The following is a 16,541-nucleotide window of genomic DNA, read 5'->3' as shown; positions in this document are numbered from 1 at the left end:
GCAGTATGCTAAGTTCTCTTGTGACAACAATGACGCAGTCTGCCGCCTTTGAAAATCAGAGATAGAGTAATTTGTTTGTATGTGGTTTCAAGACAAAAAGTTGCACGTTTATGGTGTCTAGTGTGGGCTAAAACTCCGTTCGACCAAGGACAAGTTTTTCTTGAGACGTGTAGTGGAATCGCAGTATTTTACAAAGTTGGAATTGGTTTATCGTTAGCGAGTTCCATAATAGTGTCGCCACTCAGTATCTTAGTGTTCAACTCTTCACAGTAGGAAAATTCAGCACTCTTGATTGTGTGGGTGATTCAGCTGTAAAGACGCTTTAATTTTCTGTTGAAAAAAAGAGATGACAGAATCATGTAAATAACACCCTCCTCTCCCATCCCCCCCTTTTCTCTCTCTCTCTCCATCCGGTGTGGAACGGCGTCCTGTTTGTATCCGTAATCTAGTTGTAACTCTGTGTCGTCTCGGTGTCCTTTTGTTGCTCAACCCCTTTGGCGAGATAGTGGCACCGCTGCCGTAGTGTCCCAGTGATGTTGACGAGGTCCGTTAGTACTAGTGTGATTTAGAAACTCGGGGAAAGCACCGTGAGGGTTGATGTTTTAACTAAACTAATTGTGGTATGATTGAAGTTTAAACGGTTTAGACAAAATACCGAGACACACTTGAATTTCACGCGCTTCTGTTGTTTTATTTTCACTTGTGGCTCCATCTGCGTTGCTGTTAATCAGAGGATCGTATCAAGAAACCGATTTTAAGGTGTAAAACAAACGAGTTCAGTCGTGCGATGCCTCCCGTGACCAGTGTCGAAAATGAATCCAGTCGCCAGTGAAACAGAAGTGCTGTCCGTCTCCTGGGACGACAGACGAGCTTCGAAAATGCTTCAGATATACGGCGGGAGCCAGGAAGCTCTCTGTTGGGACGACCAGGGCGCCTTCTATCACATTGGCAAATCGGTAATTGGATTTGTGTGTCGTTTGGTCTGCTGCTTTGTGCTGGTTCTCCTTAATCAAGGAGCGTATGTTTGACATTTCTAGTTTTAGTGTCGAAGGATCCTTGAGTAATGTCACCGGGTAACTGTTACATTTCAGATTCTATTCAACTATAGACCTATATATGGCTGCAACGTTAAAATAGTGTTTTATGGGCCTTTTATCTTCATATAAATGTGTGTGTGTGTGTGTTGTGTATGTGTTTGAATTGTACAAATAGTAGTGTTTCCGGATGTGTGTGTGTGTGTGTGAGAGAGAGAGAGAGAGAGAGAGAGAGAGAGAGAGCTGTTGCATTAAACACAAAGAATCTTAGTTTTACAAAGAAACATCAAGTTCAGTGATTGTGTGATGCAGGTAGCCCCTGTGCCCTGATAAGAGAATGAACTTTGAAAGCATGCAGGCAGACCCCGAGAGTGCGTTTTGTTCAGGTCACAACGTGAGGTTAAAGATCAAACTTGATATTTCGCCGAGGTCATGACAGTGTAACGGCTGTGAAGATTCTCTCTCTCTCTCTCTCTCTCTCTCTCTCTCTCTCTCTCTCTCTCTCTCTCTCTCTCTCTCTCTCTCTCTCTCTCTCTCTCAAATTCTGAAAGCAATGGTTTGTCGTTGTTATCGTTTGTAGTAAAATTAGAGGCATTATGAACTGAATTTTTACCGGCGTCATTATATAATCGTTAGTTATATGCTTTCTAATTATCCCTAATGGCATTTGGTCAGGTTAACGCTTTCGTTGACATTTCTGCACCTTCCATTAGCCGGCCGTACATTAAACAACACAGGTTCTTAACGGTTTCAACAGTATTAACATTGAACATCCCTTCCCAAACCCTTGGGACCATATCCCTGCAATCGCCCTTACCAAGGGCTTCTTGATGCCCCCCCACACACACACACACACACACACACACTTTCCTGACGACTTCCAGGCGCGGCTCATTTGCCTGCAGACGATCGACATTTGATGCCATAAAGGTGGTAACACGGCGGTTATAACACGTGTGGGTAGTCCTTATGGCCCCATTGCAACGCCATTGGTTTGGTAGTGAAGTGTATAGGTCTCTCTCTCTCTCTCTCTCTCTCTCTCTCTGAAGTCCTTAATTACTGTGGACCACTTTAATGTAAGTATTCGTGGATTACACCAAAAATCTCTCTCTCTCTCTCTCTCTCTCTCTCTCTCTCTCTCTTCTCTCTCTCTCTGTTGTCCTGGACACATTAAGAAGAGTTTAAACCCGTTTTTGGAGATGATGTTAATTTTCACAGGATGTGATCTCACGCCCGTGACGTCCTCTGGTTGATACCTCCGGGCGAAAAAGAAGAAGAAAAACACACACACACACACTACGCAGTCTCTTTTGCTGTGAACACAAGTCTCACGTACACACCTTTGGAGATTTCAGGCTAAATGGGCGAAGGGGGAAGAAAGGTGGTGGAGGGTGTACAAACGAGGTAGTGCAAAATTGGGGTGAGTTTTTTTTTTTTTTTTTTTTTTTTTTTTTTTTTTTTTGGGGGGATAATGACTGATGAGCTTAGATCATCACTGGAGGCACGGTGGTGCTCCCCTGGTTTGAGCATTTTCCCTTTTCGTCCTTCTTTCGTGATTACACGTTTTTGTTATTTTTTAAAATGTTTTGTCTATTATATTTGCCTTTTATTTTTAACGCGTTCACTCTCTTGTTGGGCTTCTTGCGTAGTTGTACCCGGTATCCGGTTACGGATTGAAAGAAACGCGTCCAACGAAAAGAAGGTCGCAATAAACGGCTGGAAGTTGGAGGAGTTTCGGGTTGACGTCTTCACGGTATGGTGTCAGGACAAGGATAAGTAAGAGGAGAGAAGGTTGATGATGAGATTTCCGGTGGATTCTTTTTTGTGATAACAACCACCTACCCCTGTGACCTTCCTTCCTTTTCACCCCCTACCTCCCAACCCCCTACACACATGCACCTTTTCTACCTTGTGCTTTATCCTTATGGGTATTGTAACAATCACGCGCAAGCGGCCGACGTTTGTGTTCGGTTGGCCTATTTGGGATGGCCTGTGGTAGGGATGGACAGGTGTGGGGGTGGGGGTGGGTGAGTTGCATTCAAACCGACCTTAAATTGGGGTCCTGGAAAAAAAAGGCATTGTCCTCTGGATGCATAAAAGAAACCTTTGTTATTGTGAGTTTTCAGCCCCAATAATGGCAAGGTGGGAAGCTTGGAAAATCTCTCTCTCTCTCTCTCTCTCTCTCTCTCTCTCTCTCTCTCTCTCTCTCTCTCTCTCTCTCTCTCTCTCTCTCCACAGGCAAAGTAGCAAGGGAAAGAAAATAACATCTGTGGATGATCAGTACTGCGTAAAGGCGTATGCCATAATATCGTCTAGAAACGGGAGACCCTCTGAAGGAAGAGGTTGTTCACTGGTGAAGACTTGACTGAAAATGGGAGTGTATGTGTAGGTCTGTAACTGCAGCCAGGGTAACCTATATAGTGTTCTAACCCAGCATTGTGGTGGCTTTCCTCGATTCACACTAACTTTTCTTTCCTTCGCCGCATTGGGAATTTTCATCTTTCATTAGGAAAACCACATCTATTCCAATGACTGAACGCTTCCGGATTTTGATTTTTCCTGTGTTGCACCCCCTTTTTTTTTTATAGAACTAACTCATTCGAGTGGAAGTTGAAAGTTGCGTCATTATCTTGAAGACGCACTGAAAGTTCGTTTTTTGTTTTTCCTCGTTTTCTTGGTCGTTCATTTTATTCCTATATTGTGACATCCTTACTTGTCATGTATCCTGTTAAGGTCATTGATATTTGACATGCCCCTTGCTGCAAGTAGAGAAACGACTTTTAATGCCATTTGTTAACCTTTTTTTTTCATTCCTTTGAAGCGTTTTTCGTCAGCTGAAATGATTTTTTTCTTAAAATGAATATTTATAATTCTTAAAAGTATTAATTTTGGTTTTAATTAACATTTTGTAAGATTATAAATTTTATGACTTAGAGTGACATTTATGAGAGTTTTGACCTGTCGTCTCAAGGATTAGCACCTTTGGTCCCACCTTTATTGCGTCGCCTGTTTACTCTTGAAATAGATCAATCAATCACCCTTTGCGCGCCTTATAAGTCGTCTGCCGGTGACTGGCATCCCTAATCTGGTTTACTGGATATTAAACAGACGCGACAGGTCTTGCTCTGTGAACCTTTTAACCTCCTTCAGAAATTGATTTTCGTGAATATGGGTTGGATGACCGGGCTGGCTGTTTTCAACATCGGTGCTGGCTGTTGCTTCTCGTTTTAGTTGTTGCTGTTGTGATTCGTATGACCCCGCAATGCCTTTGTGAGCCTTGTGCTTATCCTTGTTCTCGTTCTCGCTGTATAGGATTTTGTTTATTTTAGATATAATGCAGTGTTCATCCTACATGCACGTTTATTCTCCATTTAGTATTCTGTGAAAGAAACCTATCGACATAGCTTTTTGTCTGTCCGTCCGCCCTCAGATTTTAAAAACTACTGAGGCTAGAGGGCTGCAGATTGGTATGTTGATCATCCACCCTCCAGTCATCAAACAAAACATACCAAATTGCAGAGGCCAGAAATACCAAATTGCAGCCTTCTAGCCTCAGTGTGTTAAAAGATTTGCTTAAGGTTAAGGTAAGCCATGATCGTGCGTCTGGCACCGCTGTAGTGCAAACAACACAGGCCACCACCGGGCTGTGGTTGAAACTTTCATACAGCATTATACGCTGTACAGAAAACTCGATTGTTTGGCGTGTGTTTTATTTTATTTTTTAATTTTTTTTATAGAAGACAAAGGGTATATATTATGTTCTTCCCTCGAAGGCGTTTCCTCAGTGCAAGGTTATACCGGCACTTTCGCTTTTGTTCTAACGCCCCATATCCCCTTCCTGTGCCCATTATTTGCTTGTCACGGTGCCCTTGTCTCCGCCTACAGCTTCCATTTCCCTCAAGAGTTCTGCTAATCAACTCGCAGTCACCTTTGTATAGTATACTATATCATTCTTTCCAGCATTCAGAATTTGTCGAGTAGAGTTGTGGTGCTTATTTTATCACTCACTCCTGTTCGTCATTCACACTTATTACACGAGTCGCTCTGGGAAACTTGAAATTCTCTCTCTCTCTCTCTCTCTCTCTCTCTCATGAATGTGATGTTTATGGCCGGAGACGTGTATCTGCAACGTGTCGGGCGTGTTCGTCTTCATTAGAGGAGTGATGAAGGGTGTGTAGCACAAGACGAGCTCGTTAGAGAGGTAGATGCTGAATTGAGGCGGTACTGAAATGAAAAGAACCAGTCATGAGAGAGAGAGAGAGAGAGAGAGAGAGAGAGAGAGAGAGAGAGAGAGAGAGAGATTGGGGGCGAGGGGAGATTGGAGGTGTATAAGAATTTTCGCTTTTGAAATTCAGAATATGTTTTTACTACAAGAAACGTGTTTATTTCTTTTGTGAAAATTGGTCTTTAATCATCTTTGTCCGTGGAGATAGAGTTGGGTAAAGTTAGATATTAGATGGAAGAGAATTTCGGCAGTTCATCGTAAAGGATCCACACGAAGGGAAATCGCCGGAAGTGTAGCCATTGGGGCTAAGGACCCGTACGTATCCCTTTTGTTTAATCGTATCCGGATCCGGCCACGAATCGCCTCTACAAAACGAAATAGGAATCGGTCGGGCAGGATGCACGTTTTTATACAACAATGCCTGGAGTGACGCACGTGCTCATAACGAGACAAAGCGTTACGCCGGGATTTTGTGGGGTTGGTGGATAGAAGGGTAATTCTGGCCAGAGACAGGATGTTATGTTGAGGTTGGAAACGATATGAACCGGGTCTTCGTTTGACGCTGATCAGTGAATTTCTGCTTGTTGTTAAAAGATGTCTGTGAATTGTGGGTTGAGGTTCTAAAGCTTGTTTTAGGTAAGGTAGGATTATTTTTTCATATGGGCCTTTTCTAATTTCAGCTTGTTTTATTTGCATTTATTAAGGCCATCTGGACGCCGATCTTCTTATAGCATGCTTGCAAAAAGCAGAAATTTTTAAGAAAACTTGATATCGCATCTCAAGGCTTCCCTCCTCCTCTATCCCACTGTTCCAATTACATTATTCACCATTCCCCCAAAAGTCACAATCATCTACATAATCATCGGTATAATGATCATTGCATCCTCTGCCACCTCCTTTCGTCGAAAGGTTTAATCTCCCGCCCCACGTCCGGTATCGCCCCAGGCCAGGGCTACAGGCGGGCACGAGCTGCTATCTGTTCCTCCTCCTTTTTCATGTAAAAAAAAGTAACTGGTGAGCGTCGTGCAGTTTACCAGGCAAGGGAAGCATGTGCTGGCCCCGCCATCTTTTCCGTTACTGAGAGTATGATGTATGAAGGCTAGTCCATATATGCCTCCTGTCTATTGTTCACGAGTCACACGTTCCCTCACCCTCTCCCCTTTCCCCTTTCACAATTTAAGTTGGAAACTACCGGTCAAAATGGAGTCGGGGGCCGAATTGGGAAAGGAAAGGTGAAAATAGATATTTTGTAGGTCACTTCCGCCGAACGTTCCCAAATGTTGATTTCAAGAAATCCAGCTGAAGGTTTTAGTAGAAGGATTATCCGATATAAATGGTTTTCCCGCGGTAATTTTGTTTTGTGCCATGTGACTGCTTTCACAGAACTCTGGTAAATTTACAATAAAAAGGTTTTCGCTTACGAATTTATTTAGATCGATCAAAACCTCTTAAATAACCATCGATGAACTTGCACTAGTTTCATCCACGGTCTCCATTTTATGTAGCAATTGAAAGACTTGGCATGGATGAGCTTCTTGTATATTAAGGATAAATTTTCACCTTAACCGACTTAATCATAAGAGAGTGACGACATTCTTTGGTTTTTCCGATTAGCACAATTTTTTTCTGTTTTGTTTATTTATTGGCAATTAGGAGTAGCATTTGAGAAGTCTAACATCTTGTGTGTGTGTGTGTGTGTTTGTTATTAGGACGTAGTTAATGTTGGTCGTAGAACTTGCCATTACTCAGATCCATTTTAGTAAATGTCATTTTTAAACTAAACATTGTTTGTATTTATGTATTGGAAAGTGACGTCACAGCGTGAATCAGTTGAAATTGTTAGATTTGTCATGCCTTTAACTTTGAGTCGTATTAGATTTGTAATGTTTTCAACTTATAGACGTATTTTATTTTAACTTAGAGTCGAGCAGTGGTTAACCATGACATGTTTCTTAAGATAACCATGACGTGTTTTTTTTTTTTTAAGAAGAGGATAAGCAACTCGAAGAACGATCATAAGAACGATTTCACGTAAGAGGACAAAACCTCAACATCCTGCGGAGCGTGTTGATGCCCCGTGGGACATTTACGTCATTAGCACGAAGGAAACCGCTCGCGCGTTATGTACAGTACTTGCTCATGTTCGCTCAGGTGGTTAAGAATGTGTGCGTCCGCAAGTTTGCAGCTCCCTCTGTGAGTTCTTAGTGTCGTTTGAAAGAGGTTTTTTCGCTTTTGTGATCATCAAGGGTTAAATTAGAGTATTGAAAATTCAGGTTCATTGGACAATTCGATATTTGTTATACACTACTTGCTCTATGAATGTTTTAATGTGATACGTCTATAATTGTGTGCGCGCATATTTATATAGATGGTATGTGGTGCAAACATTCTCTTATAATTAAGGAATTCGATCTTTTATCATAATGCAATTTACAATAGTGATACTGATATTATGCAAGTGATTAAGTGATTACGCTATTTATTCTAAATTACGCGGCGTTATGAAAAATTCCGAAGTTCCCTACAGTGTGAAATGTAGTCTGGGAAATACAAAAAGAAGTGATAACAACCTTACCATTGGTAAGTTGTAGGTTGAATTTTACTCTAGGCTTAAGTGGATGTTCCGGGTTACTGTAAAGGTGTAAGAACATATTTGCGTCAATTTCACCATCTGCACGAACTCGGGTGATTTTTAACAGGTTAACCTCTGTCCAAAGGTCTCAGTTTTTGCCCTGTGATTTTTGTGCTTGGTTTTATAGAACTTCCTGCTGAATTGTGCTTTCTCTCCCCCCAACAGAATTTCTTCAGCAAGCGTTCGTTCAAGAGCAACCCGCTGAAGAGGACGAAGTCTGTCACCAAGTTGGAACGCACAAGACGCGGCGGAAAGGGCGGCGTTGGGGGCCTCTTAGAGAGCGACCCTCTGAGTTTGGGATCCGCCACCGCCCGCCTCCGGTCCTCTCGATCGCACGAGAGCCTTTTGTCTAGTCACAACATGATGAATACACTCGATCTGGCTGCTGGTAAGTCATAAGTAACCAGATTTACACTGAACCTTTCATTCATGAATGCGGTACTGTCTGTGTGTGTGAGAGAGTGAGTGAGCTGTAATAGTATTTTGGTCAAAATTCGTGCTAAAATAAAGTTTGTGATTAATAACTTGATCAAGGTTCATTTAAGCTTGTATCATATTATTTTACTTTCTTAATACCTTGTTCAAACGACAAACAGTTATTTATTAAAAGACAAAAAATCTGTGAGAGAGAGAGAGAGAGAGAGAGAGAGAGAGAGAGAGAGAGAGAGAGAGAGAGAGAGAGAGAGAGAAATATTTGATTTGATTTGATTTGATAGATACTCTTATGTATAAGTTGTCACTTGATGGTTCATACTATTTATGCAACTTGAATAAAGAAACTGAAGCAAGCTTGTCAATCTCTTCACAGGCGAGGTCACAATCAAACCTCTTCATGCCAGTATTCTTGGTCAGGAACATTGTTTCCAGGTAAGCCGTCTTTTTCAATTGATACTTTGAATAGATGCTCTTGAGAAAATATATTTAAATCCAAAATACCGTAATCACTTCTATATGTTAATGCATTCACTGTTGACATAGAAGTATATATAGGACAGTCGCCAAAAACCGATCCCTCTGTATTAATTGGTGACCCTTTTCCCCAGGTAACTTCCCCCACCGGTACACGGTATTTCAGCTGTCGAACAGCTGACGAGAGAGATCGCTGGGTGGACTCTCTTCGGAAAGCCGTCAATCCCAACTACGACAACATGAGGAGAACGGAAAATTCTCTCAAGATTTTCATTTTAGAAGCCAAAGGAGTCGCTAATAAGAAAAAGTAAGGCGCAGTCTCTTTCCGGTGACACAACAATTTAGGATTCATAGCCTTAATATACAGGATGTTAATGTATTTTGTGTATCAATTTCGCATATAGAACATGATTTTATTTCATAAGATGTTGAAACCTTTTCTGTTATTTGAGACTATAATATTGTATGTAATTTTGTAGAAGGATGAAAGTAGTTCGTTTTTTTAGATTGATTACAAAACTTGGGTTCAATGTACAATTCTGTAAATACGTATTGTGTTTGTTAGGTACTGTTAACCTCAAATCTATTCTTACAGGTATTTTTGTGAACTACTGCTTGACAACTCCTTGTATGCCCGCACTTCTAGTAAACAAAAATGTGAGATGTGTTTTTGGGGAGAGCAGTTTGAGTTCCACAACTTGCCTTCTGTTGAGAATATCACAGTTGCCCTTTACAGAGAAGGTGAAAAGAAAAGAAAGAAGGTGGGTATTAATGTTTTTATCCTATTAGTCTTTAATAATAAGATGTTTTATAGTACTTATATTTTCAGATTATTAAATAATGTACGATTTAATGGATAATTATTTTTTTTAACCTGTTACCCTACTTGAAGATCGGAGACTTATTTAAATTTTATTTCAGGAAAAGAGCTTCCTTGTGGGTCAAGTCAATATCCCTGTATCGAATGTAACGAGTCGATCCCACATAGAGAAATGGTACCAGGTCCAGCAGGACAGATCTAATACCAAAGAGCAGGCAGCTCTGAGGATCAAGTGCAAGTTCCAGAGTATTGACATTCTTCCCATGGAATTGTATTGTGATTTCTTACAGGTAATTAGGATTTAACAAAGGCACCATTTTCTATACCGCACTTTACTTTATTTCTAATTATTCAAGTTGCGCGTGGATAACATGAGGGTGATACCATTTGAACATTAATGCTTTTTGTATATTCAATATTTTTTTCATTAGCAATGTTCAGTTGATGCCATTTGAACTATAGTGCTCTCTTATATGTTCAGCCACTTTGATCATATGACCTTTCTCTTTATTGTTTTTAAGGTTATGATTTTTTAGTAATCTGTAGTTTGTAGCACTTCAGCATCTGTTAATTAGCTGTTCATATGTTGCTCATAGTTAAGATGTCAAGTTGTTATGTCTTTCAAATTACGTAAGTGTTTCTATTCATTATTTCATTTTTTCCCTTACAGTATATGAAGAATAACTATGCTGTCATCTGCGAAGTTCTGGAACCTGTCATTAGTGTCAAGGCCAAAGAAGACATTGCCACAGCACTGGTCCATGTAATGCAGAGAGAAGGCTTAGCGCGTAACTTCCTAGCAGACCTTGTCATGATGGAGATTGAGAGAATAGGTTAGCTCCCCTCTGTGTATTGAAGAGCCAATATGGTTACCTGGGTTATTAAAAAGATTTTTGAATGGAAAGTTTCAGAAGTGCAAAATATAAGTATTGTAAATTCCATGTGGGTTATGAAAAATTAGTACCTGTATACTGGTAAGATGTCACAAGTAGTTATAGAATAACCTTTTTGGAGGTATTGTGGCTAATTTAGGTGAGGCCATGTATTTGATAAAAGAAAACATGTTGCTTTAAGCCATTAGAATCAGGAATGCTGTATACTAAGTAAGTGTCAAACTAACACCTTTATCTGTAGGTAATTTTCTTTTGTACTTATATTTTTATTTCATTTCAGATGACTCTCATTTGTTGTTCCGTGGTAATTCGTTGGCTACAAAGGCTATGGAAGCTTTCATGAAGTTAGTTGGTGATAAATATTTGCTAGATACTCTTAGACAAGTTGTCAACAAAGTAGTTGAGGCTGGCCTTGATTGTGAAGTGAGTATTGTTATAGAATGGTCATGTGATTTGTTAATGTTATAAATTTGTCTTTAATTTTTTTTACTAAAGTATGCAATTGGTTAAAATCTGACAAATCTATTATATTATTTATTCTGAAAGTCTGAATAGGACTTCTTAGCTGGGCATATTGTAAGATTTTGGACTGTACTGTCAATTCTGATTTAATCACCTGATGGTGATAGGGATTTGTAATGTAAATTTTTCTGTAGTATTGTAACTTATTCAAGTGAAAATATAGTAAAATAATGTAACATTTTCATTTTTAGGTTGATCCGATGAAAGTGCCGCAGATCTCATCCCTCCAGAAACAGCAAGAAAACCTTTTGTCTATAGTACGGATGACGTGGTCAAGAGTCCTAAATTCCCACCCATACTTTCCTTTGGAACTTCGGGAATGCTTCTGCTTGTACCGAGAACGTCTAGCTAGTATTGGAAAGGCATCATTGAGTGACAATTTAATTTCTGCCTCAATTTTCTTGAGATTCTTGTGTCCTGCCATCCTATCCCCATCTTTGTTCAACATTACACAGGAGTACCCTGATGAACGAGCATCCAGGAACCTAACCCTAATTGCCAAAACACTTCAAACACTTGCTAACTTTACAAAGTTCCAGGGCAAGGAAAACTTCATGGAATTCATGAATCAATTCATTGAAATGGAACAAGCACAAATGAAGACTTTCTTGAAGCAAATTTCTAGTCCTGCAACCCACGACCACAGAGTCTTGGAATATGACAAAGATATTGATGTTGGGAAAGAGCTTTCATTGCTTCACACCTTCCTCTCAGAAGCTTTACGGAAGCTGTCTTCTTCTTCAACTAAAGTCAATGTTAATACTTCCCAGCAAAGGCATTTAGAAAAGTTACGTATTCTGCTTGATGAGGTTAGTGTGGCACAAACACAGCCAAACATTAACATTGTGCAGCGGCTGTCGTCATCTCATACCCCAGTTGAAACTCCAACTTCAGCCGGCCCCCCCTTCAGCCCAGATGCTGGTATGGTTGAAGAGAGACTAGGCTATCAGTCTTTACAAAGGAATATTTTCAGGTATAATGATCCAACAGTAAGTGATGACTATCGTCCTTCTGCTCCAGCTCCAAGTCAAAATCTTCAACAACCTCCAGAGACTCCCTCCACTCCCCGTCCTTCCACTTTACCCAGAAATACTTATCTCATGGGTTCTGCCAGGAAACCTGCAGTAGATCTAAATACTGCTGATGATTATGTCCTGTATTCTGCCTTAGAGCCTGACTGCAAACCAAAAGAACTAAACCCTCTTGGCCACAGCTGTAGTTATAGTCATTTACCTGCAGAGGCTGCCCAAAATCCATCTTCACCTGTTCACAATCATGGTCATGGTCATCATCATCACTTCCATAATCATGCCGGATGGTACAATAACAGACAAGTGTTCAATGGTCATCCACAAGTGAATGGGCATAGTCAGCCACACCAAAATGGGCACATGGTGTCCAATGGGAACCCGGAGGAGTCACTAGACATAAGTCATGAAGAGAATGACAGAAATTCTACGGGAGAAACTGAAGCAAATATGAAGGGTTCACAAACCTCTATATCTCAGTTATCAAATGTTGCTTCATCAGGATATCAAAGTTTTGCTTATAGCCAGTCATCAAGTCCAGTGGACCCATCAATAACTCATCATGATGCTGCCAATAATAATGCAGCTGTGAACAACAGTAACAGCAGCAATAATAGTGGGGGAATGCATATTTCCCCTCATTTGACACCACCTCAACACTCAGCACCTCTTGCCTTTAACAATCCTATGTACAATTTAGATGCCACAAGTTCCCCTCGGCCTGTACCTCACCGAGGTCCTCGTTTAGCTTATCATCATCACCATCACCACCACCATCTCCATCAAGGTTCTCAACAACAGCAAAGCCCCGTCAGTTCGTCACTCAGCTCTGCTCACAGTGTTGAAGACCTTCAGTCAGTTCCTCCTTTGACCCCTGGCATGCCTTCTAGTAGACCACAGCGAGCACATTCTTCATCTAGTGAAGATAGTACATCACTGGTGTGTACTCCTCCACTTGAGCACAGAGCATTTAAGTCAGGTGCCCCCCGCACCAATCCAAGATGTTTACCACCTGGCAGAAGCCAGACGCAAATGGTTGCTAGCAGTGCTCCTGACCACCACCACTCTACCTCGGACCTCCTTGGAGGTGCTCAGTGTCGTCGAACAAAAGCATCTCGTCGCCAGTCGGCAGAAGTTGGTAGTGGACGAAGACAGAGGTACCAGTATGATAGCGACTCCTCAAGTGATGAACAACAGCCTCCTCCATCCCGTGTGCGGCCTCCTCGAGTAAACCATCGTGTATCTGAAACAAAAACTCTTGATGAGGTTTGTCTTGAGTGTTGTTAGTTGTTAGTCCAGTGAATGAAATTACATTATATATAGTGTGGAATTTCCCCATATTACTATTAATTATGTTTGATTGTGAAACTCAATTTTTCAATTATGTTTGATTGTGAAGCTCAATTTTGTATTGTTTGTGCTTTAACTATATAGGTAAAATTTAATCATCTTTTTTAGTATGAGCAAGAAATCTTAGCTTTGAGAACGGCTATGGAAGAAATGCATCACAAATTGGTCTCTGCTGACGAACATGTGCCAGTTCGTCCTGGTGGTCCAGAACTGTCCCCTACTGATGTTGCCCAGTCTAACATACCCGAAGCCCTCCATCATCACCACTCCAGTAACCGCCTAAGCAGTAGTCCTCCAGTACAACCAGCTTCCCGTTTCCAACATAGTCGGCACAACCACCAAGATAATCAGTACCATCTACCTCAGCATGCTATGGATACAGAGGTTCAAAGTGCACACATGAGAGACCTGATTCAAAAGTGAGTACTGCACCATTGTGCGTTTCATTTGTTTTTTTTGAAATGCTTGAAAGAAGAAATAATAATTTATAAAATTTTCACTTTTATAATTTTGATTTCCTACTTGCAAGTATTTTCAATTCCTATATCTGTTTTTTGGTAGACTGCAAGAGCAATTCAGAAAAGAACAGATGAAGATGTCAGAGCTCATGACAGAGAAGGATGCAGTAATTCAAGCACAAGAAGACAGAATTAATGCGCTGGATCGTACCAACACGCAGCTGCTTTTGGCTTTGGAGCAGATCAGGGAGCTGTAAGTCGTCCCCCATCGCAAGAGTTGTGAAGACTTCATTACTCACCCGTAGGCATTGCTGATTGTTGCTTTGGGGCATGGCTAACCAAATTTCTTTAAACACACTCATTCTTCAGTAGTTTTCTGTTTTTATATAGTCTAAAGATCCTGTTTTTGTATTGTGCAGTGTTTCATCAAGAGAACATTTTTGGCAGATCATTGTTGTTATAATAGCACTGAAGATTTCAGTAGAACATATAGTCCTTTCACTGTTCTTTGAAACATTGTTATAGATTCAAATTGATTATCTGAACTTTCTCATATAAATATTAGTGCATAAAGTTCATGTTAATGGTACCAAGATCATTAAGTGATCTCTGGCAAATATTGAGACTGTTTAGAAAGGAGGTAGTGCAGCACTTACTGAAAATGCAGTTGCTTAGCTTAAAAATGCTTCTGAAGCACAATGTGGTGTTTGAAAGCTATCAATGTTCATGTTCACTGTTTTTGTTATGTATATAAATTACCATGTGATCAAGTAGCTGCTGTTGGTTGAAAGAGAGTGTGGATTCTTCAGGAATATGTGCTGATTTTATACAAAAAGTAAAACTTCACATTTTCACACTAACCTACTTTCTTATTATTGCAGATTTGATTGCTATTGAAAGATGGCTTATTTCCTTGTAGACTATGTATTGTTTGGGTTTCTTTTAACTTTGTTTTTCCTTAGCTTTATTTTTCATTGCATGAAGCTCTTAAAGTTTCACACCATTCACATTAGTTGTAACTGCTCAAGTTTTCTCATAAACACTACTGAGCAGGGGATTTTGCCCCCACCTAATCTCAGTTTGAGGTTGTACCCAAACTAGGTTAGTTTTCACTAAATCTACGTTTTGTTTGTTTGTTTGTTTTTTTCTTTCTCTCCTGACATGCAGTGGCATTTTGTTTTGTAGTCTTTTATGGGGTTTCTTTTTCGTTTAGTTTTTATAGTTTGTTTTTGTATGGTTCCATTATAGGTAAAAAGCATTCATGTCACAGATATAAATCTTGAATGCATTATTACACCAATATTATAAATGCACATGCTAAAAGGACATAGAAAGGAAGTTCACAATTTATAATTGCAAGGAAGAATGTTTGTGTGTAAACATCGTTTTTGTAATAAAATACTAGATAGCTATGTTAATGCTCAACATGTTTTTCAGTAGAAATAGACATTGTTTTAAAGCACAGTAGGATTTTAGCATAGTATGTATTCTGGCACAAATTAGAAACTGCACTGAAGATACTGGAACTGAAATAGTTTTGCTATTGCAGTTGTGAGAAAATGTGGGAAACATCATAGAACCTCAGTGTTTTATGTTGTTGTTTCAGGTTTTTTTTTTCCCTTGTTAACCATATATTCATTATGACCTTTCAGGAAGCTGGGCCAACCTTGTGACAAAAAGCACGTCCCTCAGGAAACCAGCCAGCTGTCGGACACCAGTGACTACAAGAGCAGCTCCTGTTGATTGCCTGACTACCAAATATTGTACCACAGTGTGGTTAAAAATAAGCTTTATTTAAGGACTTTAATAATTGTGAATAACAAATATTTTTTCATATCAAAGACTTTTCTTTTTGAGCATATGCCAATATTTTCCACAGTATTGTATTTCAAAAAGTGGTTAAAAACTGGTATGCTTGTTCTATAATACATTTTATATATCAGTGATAAGCTGATATTTGATGATGATAAATATTCATGACGAAAGTCAAATATATTATCGTTTTCCCTTCTCTACCCATATCACATGCTGCCTAAACCGTGAATGCTGTGTGTATCTCCTAGTTTCTGTTTTATCCCATCCCTGTGTATCATCTAGTTTCTTAGCTTATAATAGGAATGAAAAAAAAATTACATAAAGTTGGAGAGAAGTGTTCGTATAGTGAAGTCGTTTCTTTTGTCAAGAGAAGGTTCTGTCTTTGTTGCCCTGTTTAGGCTCTTTTTGGCTCCATGTTTGATATTCATAAAGGTTAAATTCAATTCCTGCAACATATATATATATACCTATACATACATATATGAAGTGGCTTTTATTGTCTAGGTAATTTGGGTCATCAAAAAAAAAAAATTGTTATTCATTGGTGCTTCATGTAATTCAGAGCTGATCTGAATTTTTGGGGTAGCCATTTGCATTTCATATATGTTTTATAATTTTCACTGTCAGTGTAAAAATCACAAAAATCAATACAAAGTTAATGTTAGTATTTATGTGTTCTCAAGATTTGAGATATACAATGAGGTGTTTATGAGCGTATATTTTTTATTTAATTTTTTTTTTTGTCCACGTTCAAGTTACCAAATGTTAGCCAATGCTGCCTTACTCTAGGTATTTACTTGGAAATACTTGAAAATAATGCAAATCACGGAGAATGGTCTCTCAAGTGGGTTGCCT

General features: G+C 39.7%; 1 protein-coding gene across 4 annotated transcripts in view; it reads left to right on the top strand.

The window, feature by feature from the left end:
* The window catches only part of LOC135205657 (uncharacterized), a 911,400-nt gene extending 895,250 nt beyond the window's left edge, over window positions 1-16,150 (top strand). For 2 of the 4 annotated variants that reach the window (XM_064236496.1, XM_064236495.1), the window contains 11 exons: window positions 8,057-8,279; window positions 8,700-8,758; window positions 8,935-9,107; window positions 9,396-9,561; window positions 9,722-9,910; window positions 10,291-10,453; window positions 10,794-10,936; window positions 11,227-13,329; window positions 13,522-13,832; window positions 13,975-14,124; window positions 15,524-16,150. In XM_064236496.1, coding sequence (XP_064092566.1) covers window positions 8,057-8,279; window positions 8,700-8,758; window positions 8,935-9,107; window positions 9,396-9,561; window positions 9,722-9,910; window positions 10,291-10,453; window positions 10,794-10,936; window positions 11,227-13,329; window positions 13,522-13,832; window positions 13,975-14,124; window positions 15,524-15,614 — 3,771 coding nt within the window. In that variant the 3' untranslated portion in view covers window positions 15,615-16,150. Of the gene's footprint in view, window positions 1-8,056; window positions 8,280-8,699; window positions 8,759-8,934; window positions 9,108-9,395; window positions 9,562-9,721; window positions 9,911-10,290; window positions 10,454-10,793; window positions 10,937-11,226; window positions 13,330-13,521; window positions 13,833-13,974; window positions 14,173-15,523 lie in introns of all 4 variants that reach the window. The other 2 variants (XM_064236497.1, XM_064236498.1) reach the window with 2 other exon arrangements.
* Window positions 16,151-16,541: the final 391 nt, after the last annotated feature.

The sequence above is a fragment of the Macrobrachium nipponense genome, chromosome 24 (assembly GCF_015104395.2).
Source record: "Macrobrachium nipponense isolate FS-2020 chromosome 24, ASM1510439v2, whole genome shotgun sequence".
In the NCBI taxonomy this organism is placed as follows: Eukaryota; Metazoa; Arthropoda; class Malacostraca; order Decapoda; family Palaemonidae; genus Macrobrachium; species Macrobrachium nipponense.
Note: the sequence above shows the minus strand (reverse complement) of the source record. Positions and strands in the feature narration are given on the sequence as shown.